Source organism: Natrix helvetica (genome assembly GCF_964273705.1).
Source record: "Natrix helvetica genome assembly, chromosome: 6".
In the NCBI taxonomy this organism is placed as follows: domain Eukaryota; kingdom Metazoa; phylum Chordata; class Lepidosauria; order Squamata; family Natricidae; genus Natrix; species Natrix helvetica.
Window position 1 is genome coordinate 81,051,794 of NC_138553.1, and position 17,315 is coordinate 81,069,108.

The following is a 17,315-nucleotide window of genomic DNA, read 5'->3' on the forward strand; positions in this document are numbered from 1 at the left end:
TTGGTGTGATTGACTCAGCTCATCCTAAGCCTTGGTCTTTTGACACCATTCATACAGGAATGGAATAAAGTACTTCATTCTACAGCTAGTCCTCGACTTATGACCACAACGGAGGGTAAAATTTTCATTGCGAAGGAAATTAAATGAGTTTTCCCCCCATTTTATGGATTTGCTTTCATAAATCATTGGTCTGTGGTTAACTTCAAATAGTCACTAAAAGAAATGATTGTAAATTGAGAACTGCCTGTTATAGAAGCTCTTTCCCAGTAAAACCTATTTAGTATGAGTCTCTCTTTGCTACATGTGCTCAGGTCAAAGCTGGATCTGTGACGGACATTTGAATTTGGATTCCTGCATTGAATTCATCCCGATGGTATAAACAGTTCCTTCTGCTTTACGATTCATATAGTGAAATGGGAGTAACAATGCATATTTCTCATGTGCACATTAACTGGCCAGTTGATACAAGTAGTATGGATTTAATGTGTTAAATCAGGAGACTGTGCGTTCGATCGTAGATAGAGGCAGATATTTCTCTCTCTCAGCACGATGAGAATATATCTGCCGAATAGAACTCCGCATTGGCAACAGGAAGGGCATCTGGCCAGCAAACATTCAGCTTCATTCAGTTGCCGAGACTCCCTCCCCACAAGGGATTAAGGTGTCGTTAAAAGAGGACGATGATAAACGAATGTAGTCTACAAAAATTCCATGATATCTTTTTAAAGGAAGCTTAGTATGTAAGTCTCACGTTGTGCTCCTTGTGTCCTTCATTACTAAATGAAGCTCGAAAACAGAATCAACAACCAGGTGATAAGTTGGTTGCATAATTTAGGAAAGCAATTTCATGCCTGCGTTTTGTTCCAACGTAGGCTGCTTTAAGGGCAAATTGCAGGCATCTCTTAGATGTGAACTCTTTAATGATAAACATCGTCTACAGTGATTAAAAGTTCCTTTAAGTCCAATTACGGAGCAAATCAACAGATTAAGCCTGAAAACCTAATGGAGATGCAAAAAAATTGTTGAAATTACATCCATAACATCAGCTAGCAACATACGTAAATATGATTTTAGTTTGCCACCCATTAATGAAGTAGAAAGGGAGAGAAATAATGCTTGAGTTTGAACTAGGTCAAGGCGGTTATTTTTCATTGGATGGAATTAAGCCTTGGTATTACTAAATAGGGCTGTACAATGTATTGATAATGTAACACATAATAGGAAAAATTGGTACATGCATAAGACAGTCCTGGCTAAAATATGCTGAAATTCAGCTTCAACTGTATGCAGTTTCATAAATATTCTGGATTGGCATGAATACAAGCCAGTAAAGACTTATGAATTGCTGTCTAACTAAAAAAATAATAATTGTCTATTGCTTCTCTGCTACTGTTTGACTGTTTCATTATGAGACGCTGTTGAATTTGAACAATTTTGATATAATATCTCCAAGGTCAAACACAAACCCTCAACAAAGTAGAGTTTGACACCCCTGATGTAGGTAGTCTTCAACGTACAACCACAATTGAGCCCAACATTTCTGTTGTTAAGCAAGGCCGTTGTTGAGTGAATTTTGCCGCATTTTACGATTTTTTTTTTTTGGCATACTTGTTAAGTGAGTCACTGCCATTGTTAAGTTAGCAACCGGATTGTGAAATGAAATTTGATTTTCCCGTTGAGTTTGCCTGGTCTCAAAAGGGGCACTGCAACCGTCATAAGTACCAGTCAGTTGCCAAGATTCTGAATTTTGATTGCGCCAACATGGGAGTGCTGAAATGGTTGCGAGCATGAAAACGGTCATAAGTCATTTTTTTTTCAGAGAGAAAATTAGAGAAAATAAGGACTGGGGGGGGGAATGCGGGGACAAGTTAGCAGCATTCTAGTATTTGAGGAGATGTCACAAAGAATAGAACTGTGATGGTGAACTTATAGCACGCTTGCCACAGGTGGCGCATGGAGCCATTTGTTAGGGCACGCGAGGCATTGACTTGTCGACTCCAGCACGCATGTATGCGCTGGCCAGATTACTTTGGCCTTCATTTTCGGCTGTCTTTCAAGACTCCGGAGGGTGAAAAATGGCCTTACGGGCAACCCGGAAGTCCGTTCCTGAACTTTGATTTCCGGGTTGCCCATAGGGCCAGTTTTCGCCCTCCGGAGCCTTCATGAGGCTTCTCTGAAGATTTCGGGATCGGGCATGTAAGGGCAGGGAGTGTGTGTCACACACATAGAATTATGGATGTGGTCATGCCCATGCACACAAACCCCTGCGCTCCCCCCCCCTCACTTTTGGCACGCGATGGCAAAACGGTTAGCCATCCCTGGAATAGAAGGTCAACTTATTTTCCAAAGCCCCGAAAGGCAAGGCAAGAAGCAATGGGTGGAAACTAATCAAGGAGAGAAGCAACCTAGAACTAAGGAGAAATTCCCTGACAGTGAGAACAATGAATCAGTGGAACAACTTGCCTCCAGAAGTTGTGAATGCCCCAACACTGGAAGTCTTTAAGAAGAGATTGGATAACCATTTGTCTGAAGTGGTGGAGGGTTTCCTGCCTGAGCAGGTGGTTGGACTGGAAGACCTCCAAGGTCCCTTCCAGCTCTATATTCTGAGTTCTAAAAACATACTTTATCATGAAAAGATTAAGGTTTTTTAAAAAAGGAAGGATTTGATCCAGAGACCTTCAGAAGAAACCTTAAAATGCCCACGCAAGCCATTTTCCCTTGCTCTAATCAACATGTAATTAGAATTTGATTGGGAAGTTCATGTCGTAGATCTGAAGGCTGACTTGGTAATAAACCCTGAAATTAGCTAAGCAGCGAAAGCCGTTTTGAGGGTTGCCACACTTAACCTAGCTTTTAGCATGTTTCTCTTTATTAAATCTCTGGTTTAATTTAAAACGCCCGGGGGGGGGGGTAGCAGGCAAGTTTTCAACACAAAAGAGAGCTTGCGCGTCTTGATATTTTAGAAATAAATACGAAACTCTCCTCTTTTAAAAAAAAAAAAAAAGAAGGAAAAAGATGATATTTTTCAATATCCTTCCGAGAAATTCAGATCCGACAATCACAGCATGGATAAAATCTAGGTGCTTCAGGCCAATTGTGAAACACTGCAAACAACTCTTATCATTCCAGAGAGTCCCAAAAGACTTGAAATACGAAACGCACAAAGACAGAAACGGAAAGCTTTCTAAATTAAAGAAAGCGGAGTGATTGCAATAGTGAAAAGTCTGCAGAGATTCCCACTCATCCAGGTCGCGGTTGTCCCGAAGGTGCGTTTTTTTCAGGAGGCAACTGGACTTTTCCTTGTTTTTTTTCTCTTGAAGACATTTTGCTTGTCATCCCAGAAGCTTCTTCAGCTCTGACTGAATGGAAAGATTTATTCTCCTTGCAGACAGCTGGTCATTTGCATCCTTTTTAGAGAGTCATTGAGGCCATTTGGAAGTTTGTTTGTTTTTCTTTGAAGACGTTTCGCTTCTCATCCAAGAAGCTTCTTCAGCTCTGACTGGATGGTGGGGGAATGGAAAGATTTATATTCCTTGCAGACAGCTGGTCATTTGCATCCTTTTTAGAGAGTCGTTGAGGCCATTTGGAAGTTTGTTTGTTTTTCTTTGAAGACGTTTCGCTTCTCATCCAAGAAGCTTCTTCAGCTCTGACTGAATGGTGGGGGAATGGAAAGATTTATATTCCTTGCAGACAGCTGGTCATTTGCATCCTTTTTAGAGAGTCGTTGAGGCCATTTGGAAGTTTGTTTGTTTTTCTTTGAAGACGTTTCGCTTCTCATCCAAGAAGCTTCTTCAGGTCTGACTGGATGGTGGGGGAATGGAAAGATTTATACTCCTTGCAGACAGCTGGTCATTTGCATCCTTTTTAGAGAGTCGTTGAGGCCATTTGGAAGTTTGTTTGTTTTTCTTTGAAGACGTTTCGCTTCTCATCCAAGAAGCTTCTTCAGCTCTGACTGAATGGTGGGGGAATGGAAAGATTTATATTCCTTGCAGACAGCTGGTCATTTGCATCCTTTTTAGAGAGTCGTTGAGGCCATTTGGAAGTTTGTTTGTTTTTCTTTGAAGACGTTTCGCTTCTCATCCAAGAAGCTTCTTCAGCTCTGACTGAATGGTGGGGGAATGGAAAGATTTATATTCCTTGCAGACAGCTGGTCATTTGCATCCTTTTTAGAGAGTCGTTGAGGCCATTTGGAAGTTTGTTTGTTTTTCTTTGAAGACGTTTCGCTTCTCATCCAAGAAGCTTCTTCAGGTCTGACTGGATGGTGGGGGAATGGAAAGATTTATACTCCTTGCAGACAGCTGGTCATTTGCATCCTTTTTAGAGAGTCGTTGAGGCCATTTGGAAGTTTGTTTGTTTTTCTTTGAAGACGTTTCGCTTCTCATCCAAGAAGCTTCTTCAGCTCTGACTGGATGGTGGGAGAATGGAAGGATTTATTCTCCTTGCAGACAGCTGGTCATTTGCATCCTTTTTAGAGAGTCGTTGAGGCCATTTGGAAGTTTGTTTGTTTTTCTTTGAAGACGTTTCGCTTCTCATCCAAGAAGCTTCTTCAGCTCTGACTGAATGGTGGGGGAATGGAAAGATTTATATTCCTTGCAGACAGCTGGTCATTTGCATCCTTTTTAGAGAGTCGTTGAGGCCATTTGGAAGTTTGTTTGTTTTTCTTTGAAGACGTTTCGCTTCTCATCCAAGAAGCTTCTTCAGCTCTGACTGGATGGTGGGAGAATGGAAGGATTTATTCTCCTTGCAGACAGCTGGTCATTTGCATCCTTTTTAGAGAGTCGTTGAGGCCATTTGGAAGTTTGTTTGTTTTTCTTTGAAGACGTTTCGCTTCTCATCCAAGAAGCTTCTTCAGCTCTGAGTGAATGGTGGGGGAATGGAAAGATTTATATTCCTTGCAGACAGCTGGTCATTTGCATCCTTTTTAGAGAGTCATTGAGGCCATTTGGAAGTTTGTTTGTTTTTCTTTGAAGATGTTTCGCTTCTCATCCAAGAAGCTTCTTCAGGTCTGACTGGATGGTGGGGGAATGGAAAGATTTATACTCCTTGCAGACAGCTGGTCATTTGCATCCTTTTTAGAGAGTCGTTGAGGCCATTTGGAAGTTTGTTTGTTTTTCTTTGAAGACGTTTCGCTTCTCATCCAAGAAGCTTCTTCAGCTCTGAGTGAATGGTGGGGGAATGGAAAGATTTATATTCCTTGCAGACAGCTGGTCATTTGCATCCTTTTTAGAGAGTCATTGAGGCCATTTGGAAGTTTGTTTGTTTTTCTTTGAAGATGTTTCGCTTCTCATCCAAGAAGCTTCTTCAGGTCTGACTGGATGGTGGGGGAATGGAAAGATTTATACTCCTTGCAGACAGCTGGTCATTTGCATCCTTTTTAGAGAGTCGTTGAGGCCACTTGGAGGTTTGTCTGTGTCCTCGGGGTATCCAGACTTTAAGCTACACAATTTGGGATGGACACCCTTGGAATGGGGTGGGAGTAGGAATGGATTTCCAGAGGAAAAAATCCCAGACTACAGGAACCATTTGCACCACTCAGGTGACCCCGAGGACACAGACAAACCTCCAAGTGGCCTCAAGGACCCTCTAAAAGGATGCAAATGACCAGCTGTCTGCAAGGAATATCAATCCTTCCATTCCCCCACCATCCTGTCCGAGCTGAAGAAGCTTCTGGGATGAGAAGCGAAATGTCTTCAGAAGAAAAAACAAGGAAGTCCAGTTGCCTCCTGAAAAAAACACCTTTGGGATTGCAATAGTTGTTTTCTAAAAGACAGGATGTATTCCCGTAACTTCCCCATCCCATCCTCCTGTTATTCCCTTCTCTGCTTCTGTCAGCTCAAAGACGAGAGCCGAAAATATTTGCTAAAGCTGGATTTGTTACTAAGCAGGTTTTGCCATCCAGAACTCCCATGCCTCATAGCCGGCGCAGACTTTATGCTTGAAATACTAAATATTTTTTTTTAACAAGCAGTGGGAACTCTCTTATTTGGCATCTGCTTTTCAATATTTGTTAAAGACTTGGGAGTAAATCCTGTTCAGGCACCATGGTTTCAATTAATTTTAATTGCATTCCACAGTTCCTTCTTTCGTTAATGTTTATTTAGTACGAGTGTCGCTTTCATAATTGGAATATTATTTTTCTTCAGGTCTACACACACACACACACCTTTTCCACAGCATGCTTTCTGAAAAATCTTTCAAACCTGTCGTGGAATAATTAATAATTAATAATAATTTATTAAATTTCTAGACCGCCCCCTCTCCCCGGGGGGACTCGGGGCGGTGTACAGGAATAAATTTAAAAACATACAAACAATCATATACATAATTAAAAATCATATTAAACAACCCCTGTACGAATTATAAAAATTAAAAACATTAAAAACAGACCCTAAAAAATTTAGAAATAAAACTGAGGTGGGAAGATGGAATTAGGCCAAGCCGGCTAGCTGGAATAGATGGGTTTTAAGTTTCTGACGGAAGGAGCGGAGCGGAAGGCATTTCTCTCTATCATTTTAGGCCTTGGTAAGGCCACGGTAAGGCCACACTTGGAATCCTGCATTCAGTTTTGGTCGCCACGATGTAGAAAAGATGTGGAGACTCTAGAAAGAGTACAGAGAAGAGCCACAAAGATGATTAGGGGACTGGAGACTAAAACATATGAAGAACGGTTGCAGGAACTGGGTATGTTTAGCTTAAGAGAAAGAAGGACTAGGGGAGACATGATAGCATTGTTCCAATATCTCAGGGGTTGCACCAAAGAAGAGGGAGTCAAACTATTCTCCAAAGCACCTGAGGGTAGAACAAGAAGCAATGGGTGGAAACTAATCAAGGAGAGAAGCAACCTAGAACTAAGGAGGAATTTCCTGACAGTTAGAACAATTAATCAGCGGAACAACTTGCCTCCAGAAGTTGTGAATGCCCCAACACTGGAAGTCTTTAAGAAGATGTTGGATAGCCATTTGCCTGAAACGGTATAGGGTTTCCTGCCTAGGCAGGGTTGGACTAGAAGACCTCTAAGGTCCCTTCCAACTCTGCTATTGTATTGTATTGTATTGTATTGTATTGTATTGTATTGTATTTTTTCTATACTTACGGAAAGTAACATTTAGATCTGCCTTTTTAATGTGATTCCCCCCCCCCCGGTAATTCTCTTTATCCACTTATCAAGTAAGCTAAAAGGACTTTGAAGCAATCCATTATTTAATATATTAATTGGAATAAAGTTGTTCTTTTGTTTTGATTCAGCGTTTTTGATGTAATATCAAAGATCCATTTAAATCTAAATGTGGTATGATTTTAAGAATACATGTAGCATCTTTATTTTATTCATTTATATCGCATCTTTATTATTTTTACCAATAACTCAAGGCGGTAAACTTATCCAACACATTTTTCTCCTTCTATTTTTCCCACAACAAACCTGTGAGGTGGGAAGAGAGAGAATAACTGGCCCAGCTGACTTACCATATTTTTCAGAGTATAAGACGCTCTGAAGTATAAGACACACCTAGCTTTTGGGGAGGAAGATAAGGGGAAAATATCTGCCTCTGCCTCCCAGCTATTTGCCTCCTTACAGCAAACAGTATAGACAATATACACTGTTTCTAGTGTTATATTTCAGACTATACTTGTACAGATGCTGTTAAAATTGATGTGCTTTCTGGAAGTATAGTTATTCTCTGCTATTTAAAAGGAGATACAACAGCACTAGGACTCTTCAGATCAAGCATTGATTTTAAAAAGCTTCTTCACTTTGTTAAGTTGTCTAGAACAATAATAAAGCAGTCTTTAAAAATAAATCTAATAATTTGAATATTCTATAGGCATTTATAGTTGTTGACTTACCTCCTTGCAGCAAACAGCCTGATTAGCACAGGGGAAAAAAATCTGCCTCTGCCTCCCAGCAATTTGCCTTGTGGAGCAAACAGCAAGTTTCACTTTCAATTTCTCCCCATCATCAGCTGTTTCAGCCTGCAGGGATTGCTAGAGCCTATTGCAACCTCCACAAGCCCCTGTTTGCTGCAAAGAGGTAAATTGCTGGGAAGCAAAGGCCAAAGGGTGGGGGAGTGGGGCTACATTCAGTGTATAAGAAGCACCCAAATTTTCACCCTCTTTTAGGGGGTGGGGAAAGGTGCGTCTTATACTCCGAAAAATAGGGTAAGTAATGGTTTTCAAAGAAAAACCAGAAAGTCCAGTTGCCTCTTGAAAAAAATCACCTTTGGCACGTCTTCTAGCTTGTCCTTTTGAGAAACCAGCTAACTCCCACTCTTGTTTAATTAACACTTCTCTTTAAAAAAATCCAGCTTGTTCCAATGACTTTTCCTTCTTCATTTCAGCAATTGTAACGGCTGCATGCTGGATCCCCAATGTGGGTTTTGCTACAAACTGAACAGGTCCAGCGTCATCGAATCCTCTTGCGCTCCGATTAGCAAGAACTCGACAATGGAAGCCGCGTGGGGCAGGTAAGTTGCTTTTGTGTGGCTTACTTTTGCGAGGGGTTCTTTTTCAGTGTACTTTAGAAAGTAACGCCGCTGATAACGTTAGTTTTCAGGATAATACTTAATCGCGTTTTTATGAGAAAAGGAATTCGCTGGTGGCAGAGCGGTTAGAATGAAGTATTGCAGGCTACTTCTGCTGACTGCCAGCTGCCAGCAGTTCGATCCTGACAGGCTAAAGACTGACTCAGGCTTCCGTCCTTCTGAGGTTGGTAAAATGAAGACCCAGATTGTTGGGGCAATAGGATGATTGTAAACTGCTTAGAGAGGGATGCAAAGCACTGTGAAGTGGTATATAAATTGTAAGTGCTACTGCGATTCCTCCCTCCCTCTTATACCCTTTCTCATTCCTGGTGGCGCAGTGATGAGAATGCAGTGTTGCAGGCTAATTCTGCTGACTGCCAGGAGTTCAGTCCTAACCGGCTTAAGGTTGACTCAGCCTTCTGTCCTTCTGAGGTCGGTCAAATGAGGACCCAGATTGTTGGGGGTGACAGGCTGACTCTGTAAACCACTTAGAGAGGGCTGTGAAGCACTGTGAAGCTGTATTTAAGTCTTAAGTGCTACTGTTATTCCTCCCTCCACTCTCTACCTCCTCCTGCTCCCTCTTATACATTTTCTCATTTTCCTTCCTGGTGGCGCAGTAGTTAGAATGCTGCATTGCAGGCTAATTCTGCTGACCGCCAGGAGTTCAATCCTGACCGGCTGAAGGTTGACTCAGCCTTCCGTCCTTCTGAGGTTGGTCAAATGAGGACCCAGGTTGTTGGGGGCAAGAGGCTGACTTTGCAAACTGCTTAGAGAGGGCTGTAAAAGCACTGTGAAGCGGTATGTAAGTGCTACTGCTAGTCCTCCCTCCCTCCCTCTCTTATTCCCTTTCTCATTCCCCTTCTTGGTGGCGCAGTGGTTAGAGTGCGGTATTGCAGGCTGACTCTGCCCACTGCCAGGAGTTCGATCCTGACGGGCTCAAGGTTGACTCCGCCTTCCGTCCTTCCAAAGTGGGTAAAATGAGGACCCAGATAGTTGGGGGCAAGATGGTAACTTTGCAAACTGCTTAGAGAGGGCTGTAAAAGCACTATAAAGCGGTACAGGCATCTTAAGTGCTATTGCTATTTGTGAGTGTTGATTTAAAGGACACATTGTGCTTTTTCTTTTTGAACATCATTGGCAAAATGTTTGCGAGGAGGGTACCAAATCTTTCTCAATTGTGTTATACCAAGAATAGAATATGGAATGGGATGGGATGGGATGGGATAGAACAGAATGGCATAGAACAGAGCAGAATAGAATCAGAAACTATGGAATGGAACAGAGTGGAATGGCATAGAACGGCATAGAACGGCACAGAACAGAATAGAATAGACTGTGTGGAGTGGAGTGTGGAATGGAACGGAATAGAAAATAGAATAGAATAGAACAAAGCAGAATAGAAAATATGGAATGGAAGGGAAAATGTGGAATGGAACAGAATAGAAAATATGGAATGGAACAGAACGGAACCGAACAGAACAGAAAATATGGAGTGGAATGGAACAGAACAGAAAATGTGGAATGGAACAAACAAAATATGGAATGGAACAGAACGGAACAGAACAGAAAATGTGGAATGGAACAGAACGGAACAGAACAGAAAATGTGGAATGGAATGGAACAGAATAGAAAATGTGGAGTGGAACGGAACAGAACAGAAAATGTGGAATGGAATGGAACAGAACAGAGCAGAACAGAATAGAAAATACGGAATACAATATGGGGCAAAGCTCACTTAGCCACAGAACGGTTGGGCTCAGTTGAGTTTGTAAGTCGAGGACTATCTGCATCCTTTCCTATTGCAGGAAGCCTTCATTGTTGCTTTTTATTTCTCCTTTTAATTGTCAAATAACCTTTGGGATGATTTTTTTCCCCTCAGTCAGTCATTGTTAGGGCCGCACCGAAGAATTATTACCTCTGACGTCGCAGTGCAGAAGTTTTAATTAGAGGCACAGGAAGCGTTTGCTGAATGCAGAATAATTTTGATTATATGTTATATAGAAAGCATTGCAATTTGCGTTTGGGTTTTTTTTTTCCCTTCCCTATAGTGCTATTAAACATCCATAACATTTTCGGCTGATTGTGAAGGAGAAAAAGGGGCGTCTCACTGCCAAGGAGCTACAGTGCAAGCAATTAAAATTCTCCTTTTTTTTAAGTAAAAGAGGGTATAATAACATTCACACTGGAAACCTTGTCATCGGTCCAACCACACGAATGAATATATGTATGTATGTATGTAGGTAGGTAGGTAGGTAGGTAGGTAGGTAGTATTTGTGCTGATAAATAAATAAAGGGAGACTAGTATAGATCTATTTCAAGCTATTTAGCTCTCATCAGCTAGCCATACCCTTACTGGGATTTGAAAGGGGGAGTAGTGAGCTCCCTCCCATATTTGGGCATACCAGGGGTTGTAACACAAATACATACCTATTTCCCTGGCTCAGCTGATAAGGAGGAGAGCCTGTGGTTTAGTGGCTAAGACTCCTGCCTAATATGTAATACAACCCAGGTTCAAATCCCAGTAAGGGTATGGCTAGCTGATGAGAGCTAAATAGCTTGAAATAGATCTATACTAGTCTCCCTTTATTTATTTATCAGCACAAATACAACACACACACACACACACACACACACACATATGTGATGGATTAAGGATAGTATTTCATGTGGGGTGGATAATTCATTTCGGAAATTAACAGCGTTTTTCAAATTCTGGAGGTCGGTTCCGGTAGAAAGAAATTTCATTCCGTAATGGCTAATGGAAGAATTCTTCTTCGTTACCCAAGGGAAACAAACGAAAGCTCAAGCATGGAAGAAAATGAGAATAAAATAGAATACAATTTAATTTTCATTCTCTGGGCTATAGACAATCTAAAATATTTTTTTTAAAAACACACACACACACGAGAGAAAGCATCTATGGAGATTCTTAATCATCCAGGATATGACACCAGCCCAGTCCAGTTCGAACGTATACTGTACATATAGCTGGCCAAAAAAAGAAAGAATCCTGCAAATTTTCCCAGCGGATGGTGTAAGGAACAAAGCTGTTCCAGAATCTAGTAATTCTTCTATAGATCCTTCCTAACCTCCTCCAATAGGGGAGCAACTGAAGATGCAAAGAAGGATGATGATAAGCCACCTTTTCCAGGGCTGTTGTAACTTTGAACAGTCACTAAATGAATGACTGTAAGTCGAGCACTACCTGCGGTCCACGTTATTGACCTGAGATTAAATTTGTTCTCTTGACTCGCATAACCGATAAAATACTTATCCAAGCCTCAATTGGTATTCTGAAAAGGGTTGCGTGGTTACATCCGGCCTAACATGACCTTAAAAAGATAAATAAATGATCTTTTCCAAGCGCTTGTTGTGCCCGTGAATGTAAAAAGCCGTTCTCCACTCCATTAAAACCCCTGGCAATTGCCGCCAGCTTCACTTCCTTAATAAAGCGCCCTGCTGCATTATAATTTTCTTTAGAGCAAGGAGTCGTTTCCTTAAAAGCTAATGTAGCAAGGAGCTATGCGGATAGGAAAGCTGCTCGCTGCAACACACACACACACACACACACACACTGTGTGTCGGCCAACGAATAAAGGTAAATACGGGTAACACCAGTTCATTTACTGCAGGGGTGTCAAACTCAAGGCCCGCGGGCCAAATCCTGCCCCACAGGGATGCCCTGGAAAGCGCAAAGAACCAGCCCGCAATGCCTTTGTCAGCAAAAACGGAGCATGTGGCCTTCCCGAACTCCGTTTTCACTGGCAGAGGGTTGCAGGAGACTGCCTTAGCCGGAAACGGAGCATGGGAGCCCGTTTTCACTGGCAGAGGGTTGCAGGAGACCGTCTTAGCCGGAAACGGAGCATGGGAGCCCATTTTCACTGGCAGAGGGTTGCAGGAGACCGCGATAGCCGGAAATGGAGCACGGGAGCCCGTTTTCACTGGCAGAGGGTTGCAGGAGACCGCCTTAGCCAGAAACGGAGCACGGGAGCCCGTTTTCACTGGCAGAGGGTTGCAGGAGATCGCCATAGCCGGAAACGGAGCACGGGAGCCCGTTTTCACTGGCAGAGGGTTGCAGGAGACCGCCATAGCCAGAAACGGAGCATGGGAGCCCGTTTTCACTGGCAGAGGGTTGCAGGAGACTGCCTTAGCCGGAAACGGAGCATGGGAGCCCGTTTTCACTGGCAGAGGGTTGCAGGAGACCGCGATAGCCGGAAACGGAGCTCGGGAGCCCATTTTCCTTGGCAGAGCGCTTGGGCCACCACAGATGCCCCCAACACAAGTGACATTGAGCTGGCCACGCCTACCCTGGCCACACCTACCCCGCCCCCCCAAAGTCAAACACAACCCCATTGCAGCCCTCCATGAAATTGAATTTGACACCCCTGATTTAGTGGAAGTTCAAAGTTACAGCGGTACCAAAAAAAAGGGACTTCCAACCGTTTATCGCATGTAACGACCATTGCAGAATCCCCCGGCCGGGGGGGGGGGTTCTGATCAAAATTCAGGCGTTTGGCAACTCGTATTTGTGGTGGTTGCGGTGTCCTGGGGTCAAGTGATCCCCTTTTGCAACTGTTCGACGAACAAAGCCAATAGGGACGCCACGTTCACTTAACCTTCACAATTTGAGGGATTCACTTAACAACGGTGGGAAGAAAGGTCATAAAATGGGGGGTAAACTCACTGAAGGACGGTTTTGTTTAGCAAGAGAAATTTTGGGCTCTGTTGTTATGGTTGTAAGTCAAGGACTACCTGTGGCTAATTTAATTCCTCTCTCCCCAAACAGCGCTGATCGCCATGTAAAGTTTGTCATAATTATCAAAATTTAACAGGCTGCTTCTTAAATGAATTCCATCTCCTTTTCAGACCCATAAATGCACATAAATTAAGTCACTTTCCTTTAACATAGACTTAAAAGGTAAAGGTTTCCCTCGCCCATCTGTGCTAGTCGTTCCGGACTCTAGGGGGCACTGCTCATCTCCATTTCAAAGCCGAAGAGCCAGCGCTGTCCGAAGACGTCTCCGTGGTCATGTGGCCGGCATGACTCAACTCCAAAGGCGCACGGAACGCTGTTCCCTTCCCACCAAAGGTGGTTCCTATTTTTCTACTTGCATTTTTTACGTGCTTTCGAACTGCTAGGTTGGCAGAAGCTGGGACAAGTCACGGGAGATCACTCCGTTACGCGGCGCGGTAGGGATTCAAATCGCCGAAATGTCGACCTTTTTGATCGACAAGCTCAGCGTCTTAGCCACTGAGCCACCGCGTCCCTAGCATAGATTTACCAATCTTTATTAAAGCAGCTGTTGTGTCGTTCACAAAAATAGAACACACCTGTTTCGTTTTTTTCCAAAAAGAGCAAAAAAAAAAAAAAAAGACTTTTCTGAAACTAAGGAGACAAAAAAATTCAACTTGGTTCTCTCAATTTGTAAAAAAACGAGAAAGCATTTAAAGGAAGAGAAATCCGGTTCGTTAAGGGGGCCAAAAATGCTCCAGCTACGCAGAACGCAGGCGGTCCTTCCACAATTGAGTCCAACATTTCTGTCATTAAGTGAGTTTCACTCCGTTTTGCGACCTTTCCTACTGTAGTTGTTAAGTGAATAGCTACGGTTGTTAAGTGAGTACATCAATCTGGCTCCCCCCCATGATTTTGCTTGTTGGAAGTTCTCAAGAGAGGATCACCAGACCCCGGGGACGGTGGAACCGTCGTAAATATGAGTCAGGTGCCAAGCATCTAAATTTGGATCCCCTTCCGCAGAGTTGAAATAATTCAAGGCAAAAATAAATAAATAAACCATCACCATCATCAAGGGTGATTAACGCAAATCATTGTGCTTTTCACGAATATCTCTTTTTTGCTACGTTCATTGCGGTTGATTGCAGCTGTCATTATTGTGTTTAATGATAGCTAGCGGCTGAAATACCTTTTTACGATAATGAAATGTTGAAAACAAGGCTACGTGAAGCTTCCATCCATCAGGATCTTTCCTGACGGCCCTCGAATAAAAGACTAAAATCATAACATGGAAATAATGAAAAGAATAAAAGATAAATCAGGCTTTTTAAAATTCAAAAAGCATAGCCCCGGGATGGCGAACCTGTGGCGCGCGAGGCGTCGTCCCAGCTCAGCTCCCCTGCGCATGCGCGCAGCTCCCCTGCTCATGCGCGCACGCCTCACGCCAGCCAGCCAGTTTTCAGGTCTCAGCCACGTGGGGGGGCATGTGGGAGATGCGTCCGCATGCATGGGAGGCAGGGGGCACATGGGAGTTGTGTGCTCATGTGCAGAGGTTACACACTCATGCGCGGAGGTTGGGCGCATGCAGGGGGGACTTGCTGCTGTTAAAACATGTAATATCAAATATACATTCCCTTTTCCGCCCCAAGCGCCTGATGGAACCGGATAGGTTCCAGACGGAACTTGGGCCACCTCCTGTGGACCTGACCCGCCCCCGAGTAGAGGACCTGGTAGTCGCATGGAATAGTGCGGCTACCGGGGCCCTAGACCGGGTGGCGCCTTTGCGGCCTCTCCTGCGGCGAAGAACCACCCTGGCACCTTGGTTTACCGAGGAGCTAAGGGTGATGAAACGCCACAAGAGACGCCTAGAGAGTCGTTGGAGATCCTCCCGTTCCGAATTTGACCGAGCACAGGCACGAGCATATTTGAAGACGTACCTTGTGGCACTAAGAGCGGCCAAACGTCAACATTGCGCTGCTCTTATTGCGTCTGCAGATAACCGCCCTGCCGCCCTGTTTCGGGTGACCCGTTCCCTCTTGTTTGAGAGACCACGGGAAGCCCCTTTACAGGGTAGAGCAGAGGAGTTTGGGAATTATCTACAGGACAAAGTCGCTCAAATCCGGATGGGATGGACCCCTTTCAGTGGTTCAGTAGAGACGCCCGTTGCGAGTCTTGAGGGACCGCTTTGGGAGGAGTTTGACTCGGTTGCCATCGAGGATTTGGACAGGTTGCGTGGACGTCTGCGACCCACCACATGTTTATTGGACCCGTGTCCCTCCTGGCTTGTACTGGCATCCTGGGAGGTCACGCGTGACTGGCTCCTGGGCCTGGTGAACGCCTCGCTGGGTGAGGGGTCTCTACCGGCCGCCTTGAAAGAGGCGGTGGTGAGGCCCCTGCTCAAGAAGCCTTCCCTGGACCCAACGGACCTAGTCAATTATCGTCCAGTCTCCAACCTTCCTTTTTTAGCGAAGGTTGTAGAGAGTGTGGTAGCACAGCAGTTCCCACGTCACCTGGAGGAAAATGATTATCTAGACCCGCGCCAGTCCGGCTTCCGACCCGGGCACAGCACGGAGACGGCCTTGGTCGCATTGGTTGATGATCTCTGGAGGGCCAGAGATAGGGGTTGTTCCTCTATCCTGGTCCTATTAGATCTCTCGGCGGCGTTCGATACCATCGACCATGGTATCCTGTTGCACCGGCTAGAGGGGCTGGGAGTCAGAGGCACCGTTTTACGGTGGTTTGGCTCCTACCTCTCTGGTCGGACGCAACGTGTGTTGACAGGGGAGCAGAGTTCGACCCGGAGGCCACTCACATGTGGAGTGCCACAGGGATCGGTGCTCTCGCCTCTCCTGTTCAACACATATATGAAACCGCTGGGCGAGATCATCCGTGGTTTTGGAGTGGGATATCATCTGTATGCTGATGATACTCAGCTATACATTTCCACTCCGAACCACCCCAATGAGGCCGTCGAAATGATGTCCCGGTGTCTGGAGGCCGTACGGGTCTGGATGGATGGCAACCGACTAAAACTCAACCCTTCCAAGACGGAGTGGCTGTGGCTTCCGGCCTCCCGGTTCAACCAGGTGCTTCCATCTCTGGCCATCGGGGGCGTCCAACTAGCCCCCATGGAACAGGTGCGCAATTTGGGCGTCCTCCTGGATACCCGGCTGTCCATGGATAACCATGTAACAGCCGTGGCAAGGGGGGCGTTCCATCAGGTTCGCCTGATGCGCCAATTGCGCCCCTTATTGGACCGGGATGCCCTACGCACAGTCACCCATGCGCTAGTGACGTCTCGCCTGGATTACTGCAATGCTCTCTACATGGGGCTTCCCTTGAGATGCACTCGGAGACTACAATTGGTCCAGAACGCGGCCGCGCGGGTGATTATGGGGAGGACTAGATACTCCCCTGTAACACCTCTCCTGCGCGAGCTGCACTGGCTGCCTGTGGTCTACCGAGTGCGTTTCAAGGTTTTGATTATGATCTTTAAAGCGCTCCATGGCACAGGGCCTAGTTATATGCAGGATCGCATCCTGCCCCACACATCCCTACGACCAATTCGCTCACACAGAGAGGGACTTCTCCGGGTGCCGTCCGCCAAACAGTGCCGGGGGGCGACACCCAGGAGCAGAGCCTTCTCTGTGATGGGCCCAGCCCTATGGAATGACCTCCCCCGTGACATCAGGATGATTTCCGATCTCCGCTCCTTCCGTGTACAGCTGAAGACCCACCTCTTTCAATTATCCGGCCTGGCTCAATCGCAATCGTAATTTTCCCATTCCTCCAAACTGTTTTTTAAATTGTTCTTAAATATTAATTTTATTGGGTTTTTACAATTGGGGTATTTTAAAGCAGATTTTTAACTGTCTATTGATGTAATTTGCTTCCTCCTCCCTGTATGTATGTGTGTTGTGTGTGTATGTACGTTTGGTGTTGTTATATATGTTTCATGTTATATGCTCCATTGTACGCCGCCCCGAGTCCTACTTGGAAAGGGAGCGGCTAATAAATCTAAATTTATTATTAATTTATTATTATTTATCATATTTTTCTGGTAT

General features: G+C 44.6%; 1 protein-coding gene across 1 annotated transcript in view; it reads left to right on the plus strand.

The window, feature by feature from the left end:
• Positions 1-17,315, plus strand: part of SLC2A13 (solute carrier family 2 member 13) — an 82,414-nt gene that overhangs the window by 49,949 nt on the left and 15,150 nt on the right. Inside the window, exon 7 of the mRNA XM_081957547.1 lies at positions 8,337-8,462. Within this exon, the coding sequence (XP_081813673.1) occupies positions 8,337-8,462 (126 nt within the window). The remainder of the gene's footprint in view (positions 1-8,336; positions 8,463-17,315) is intronic.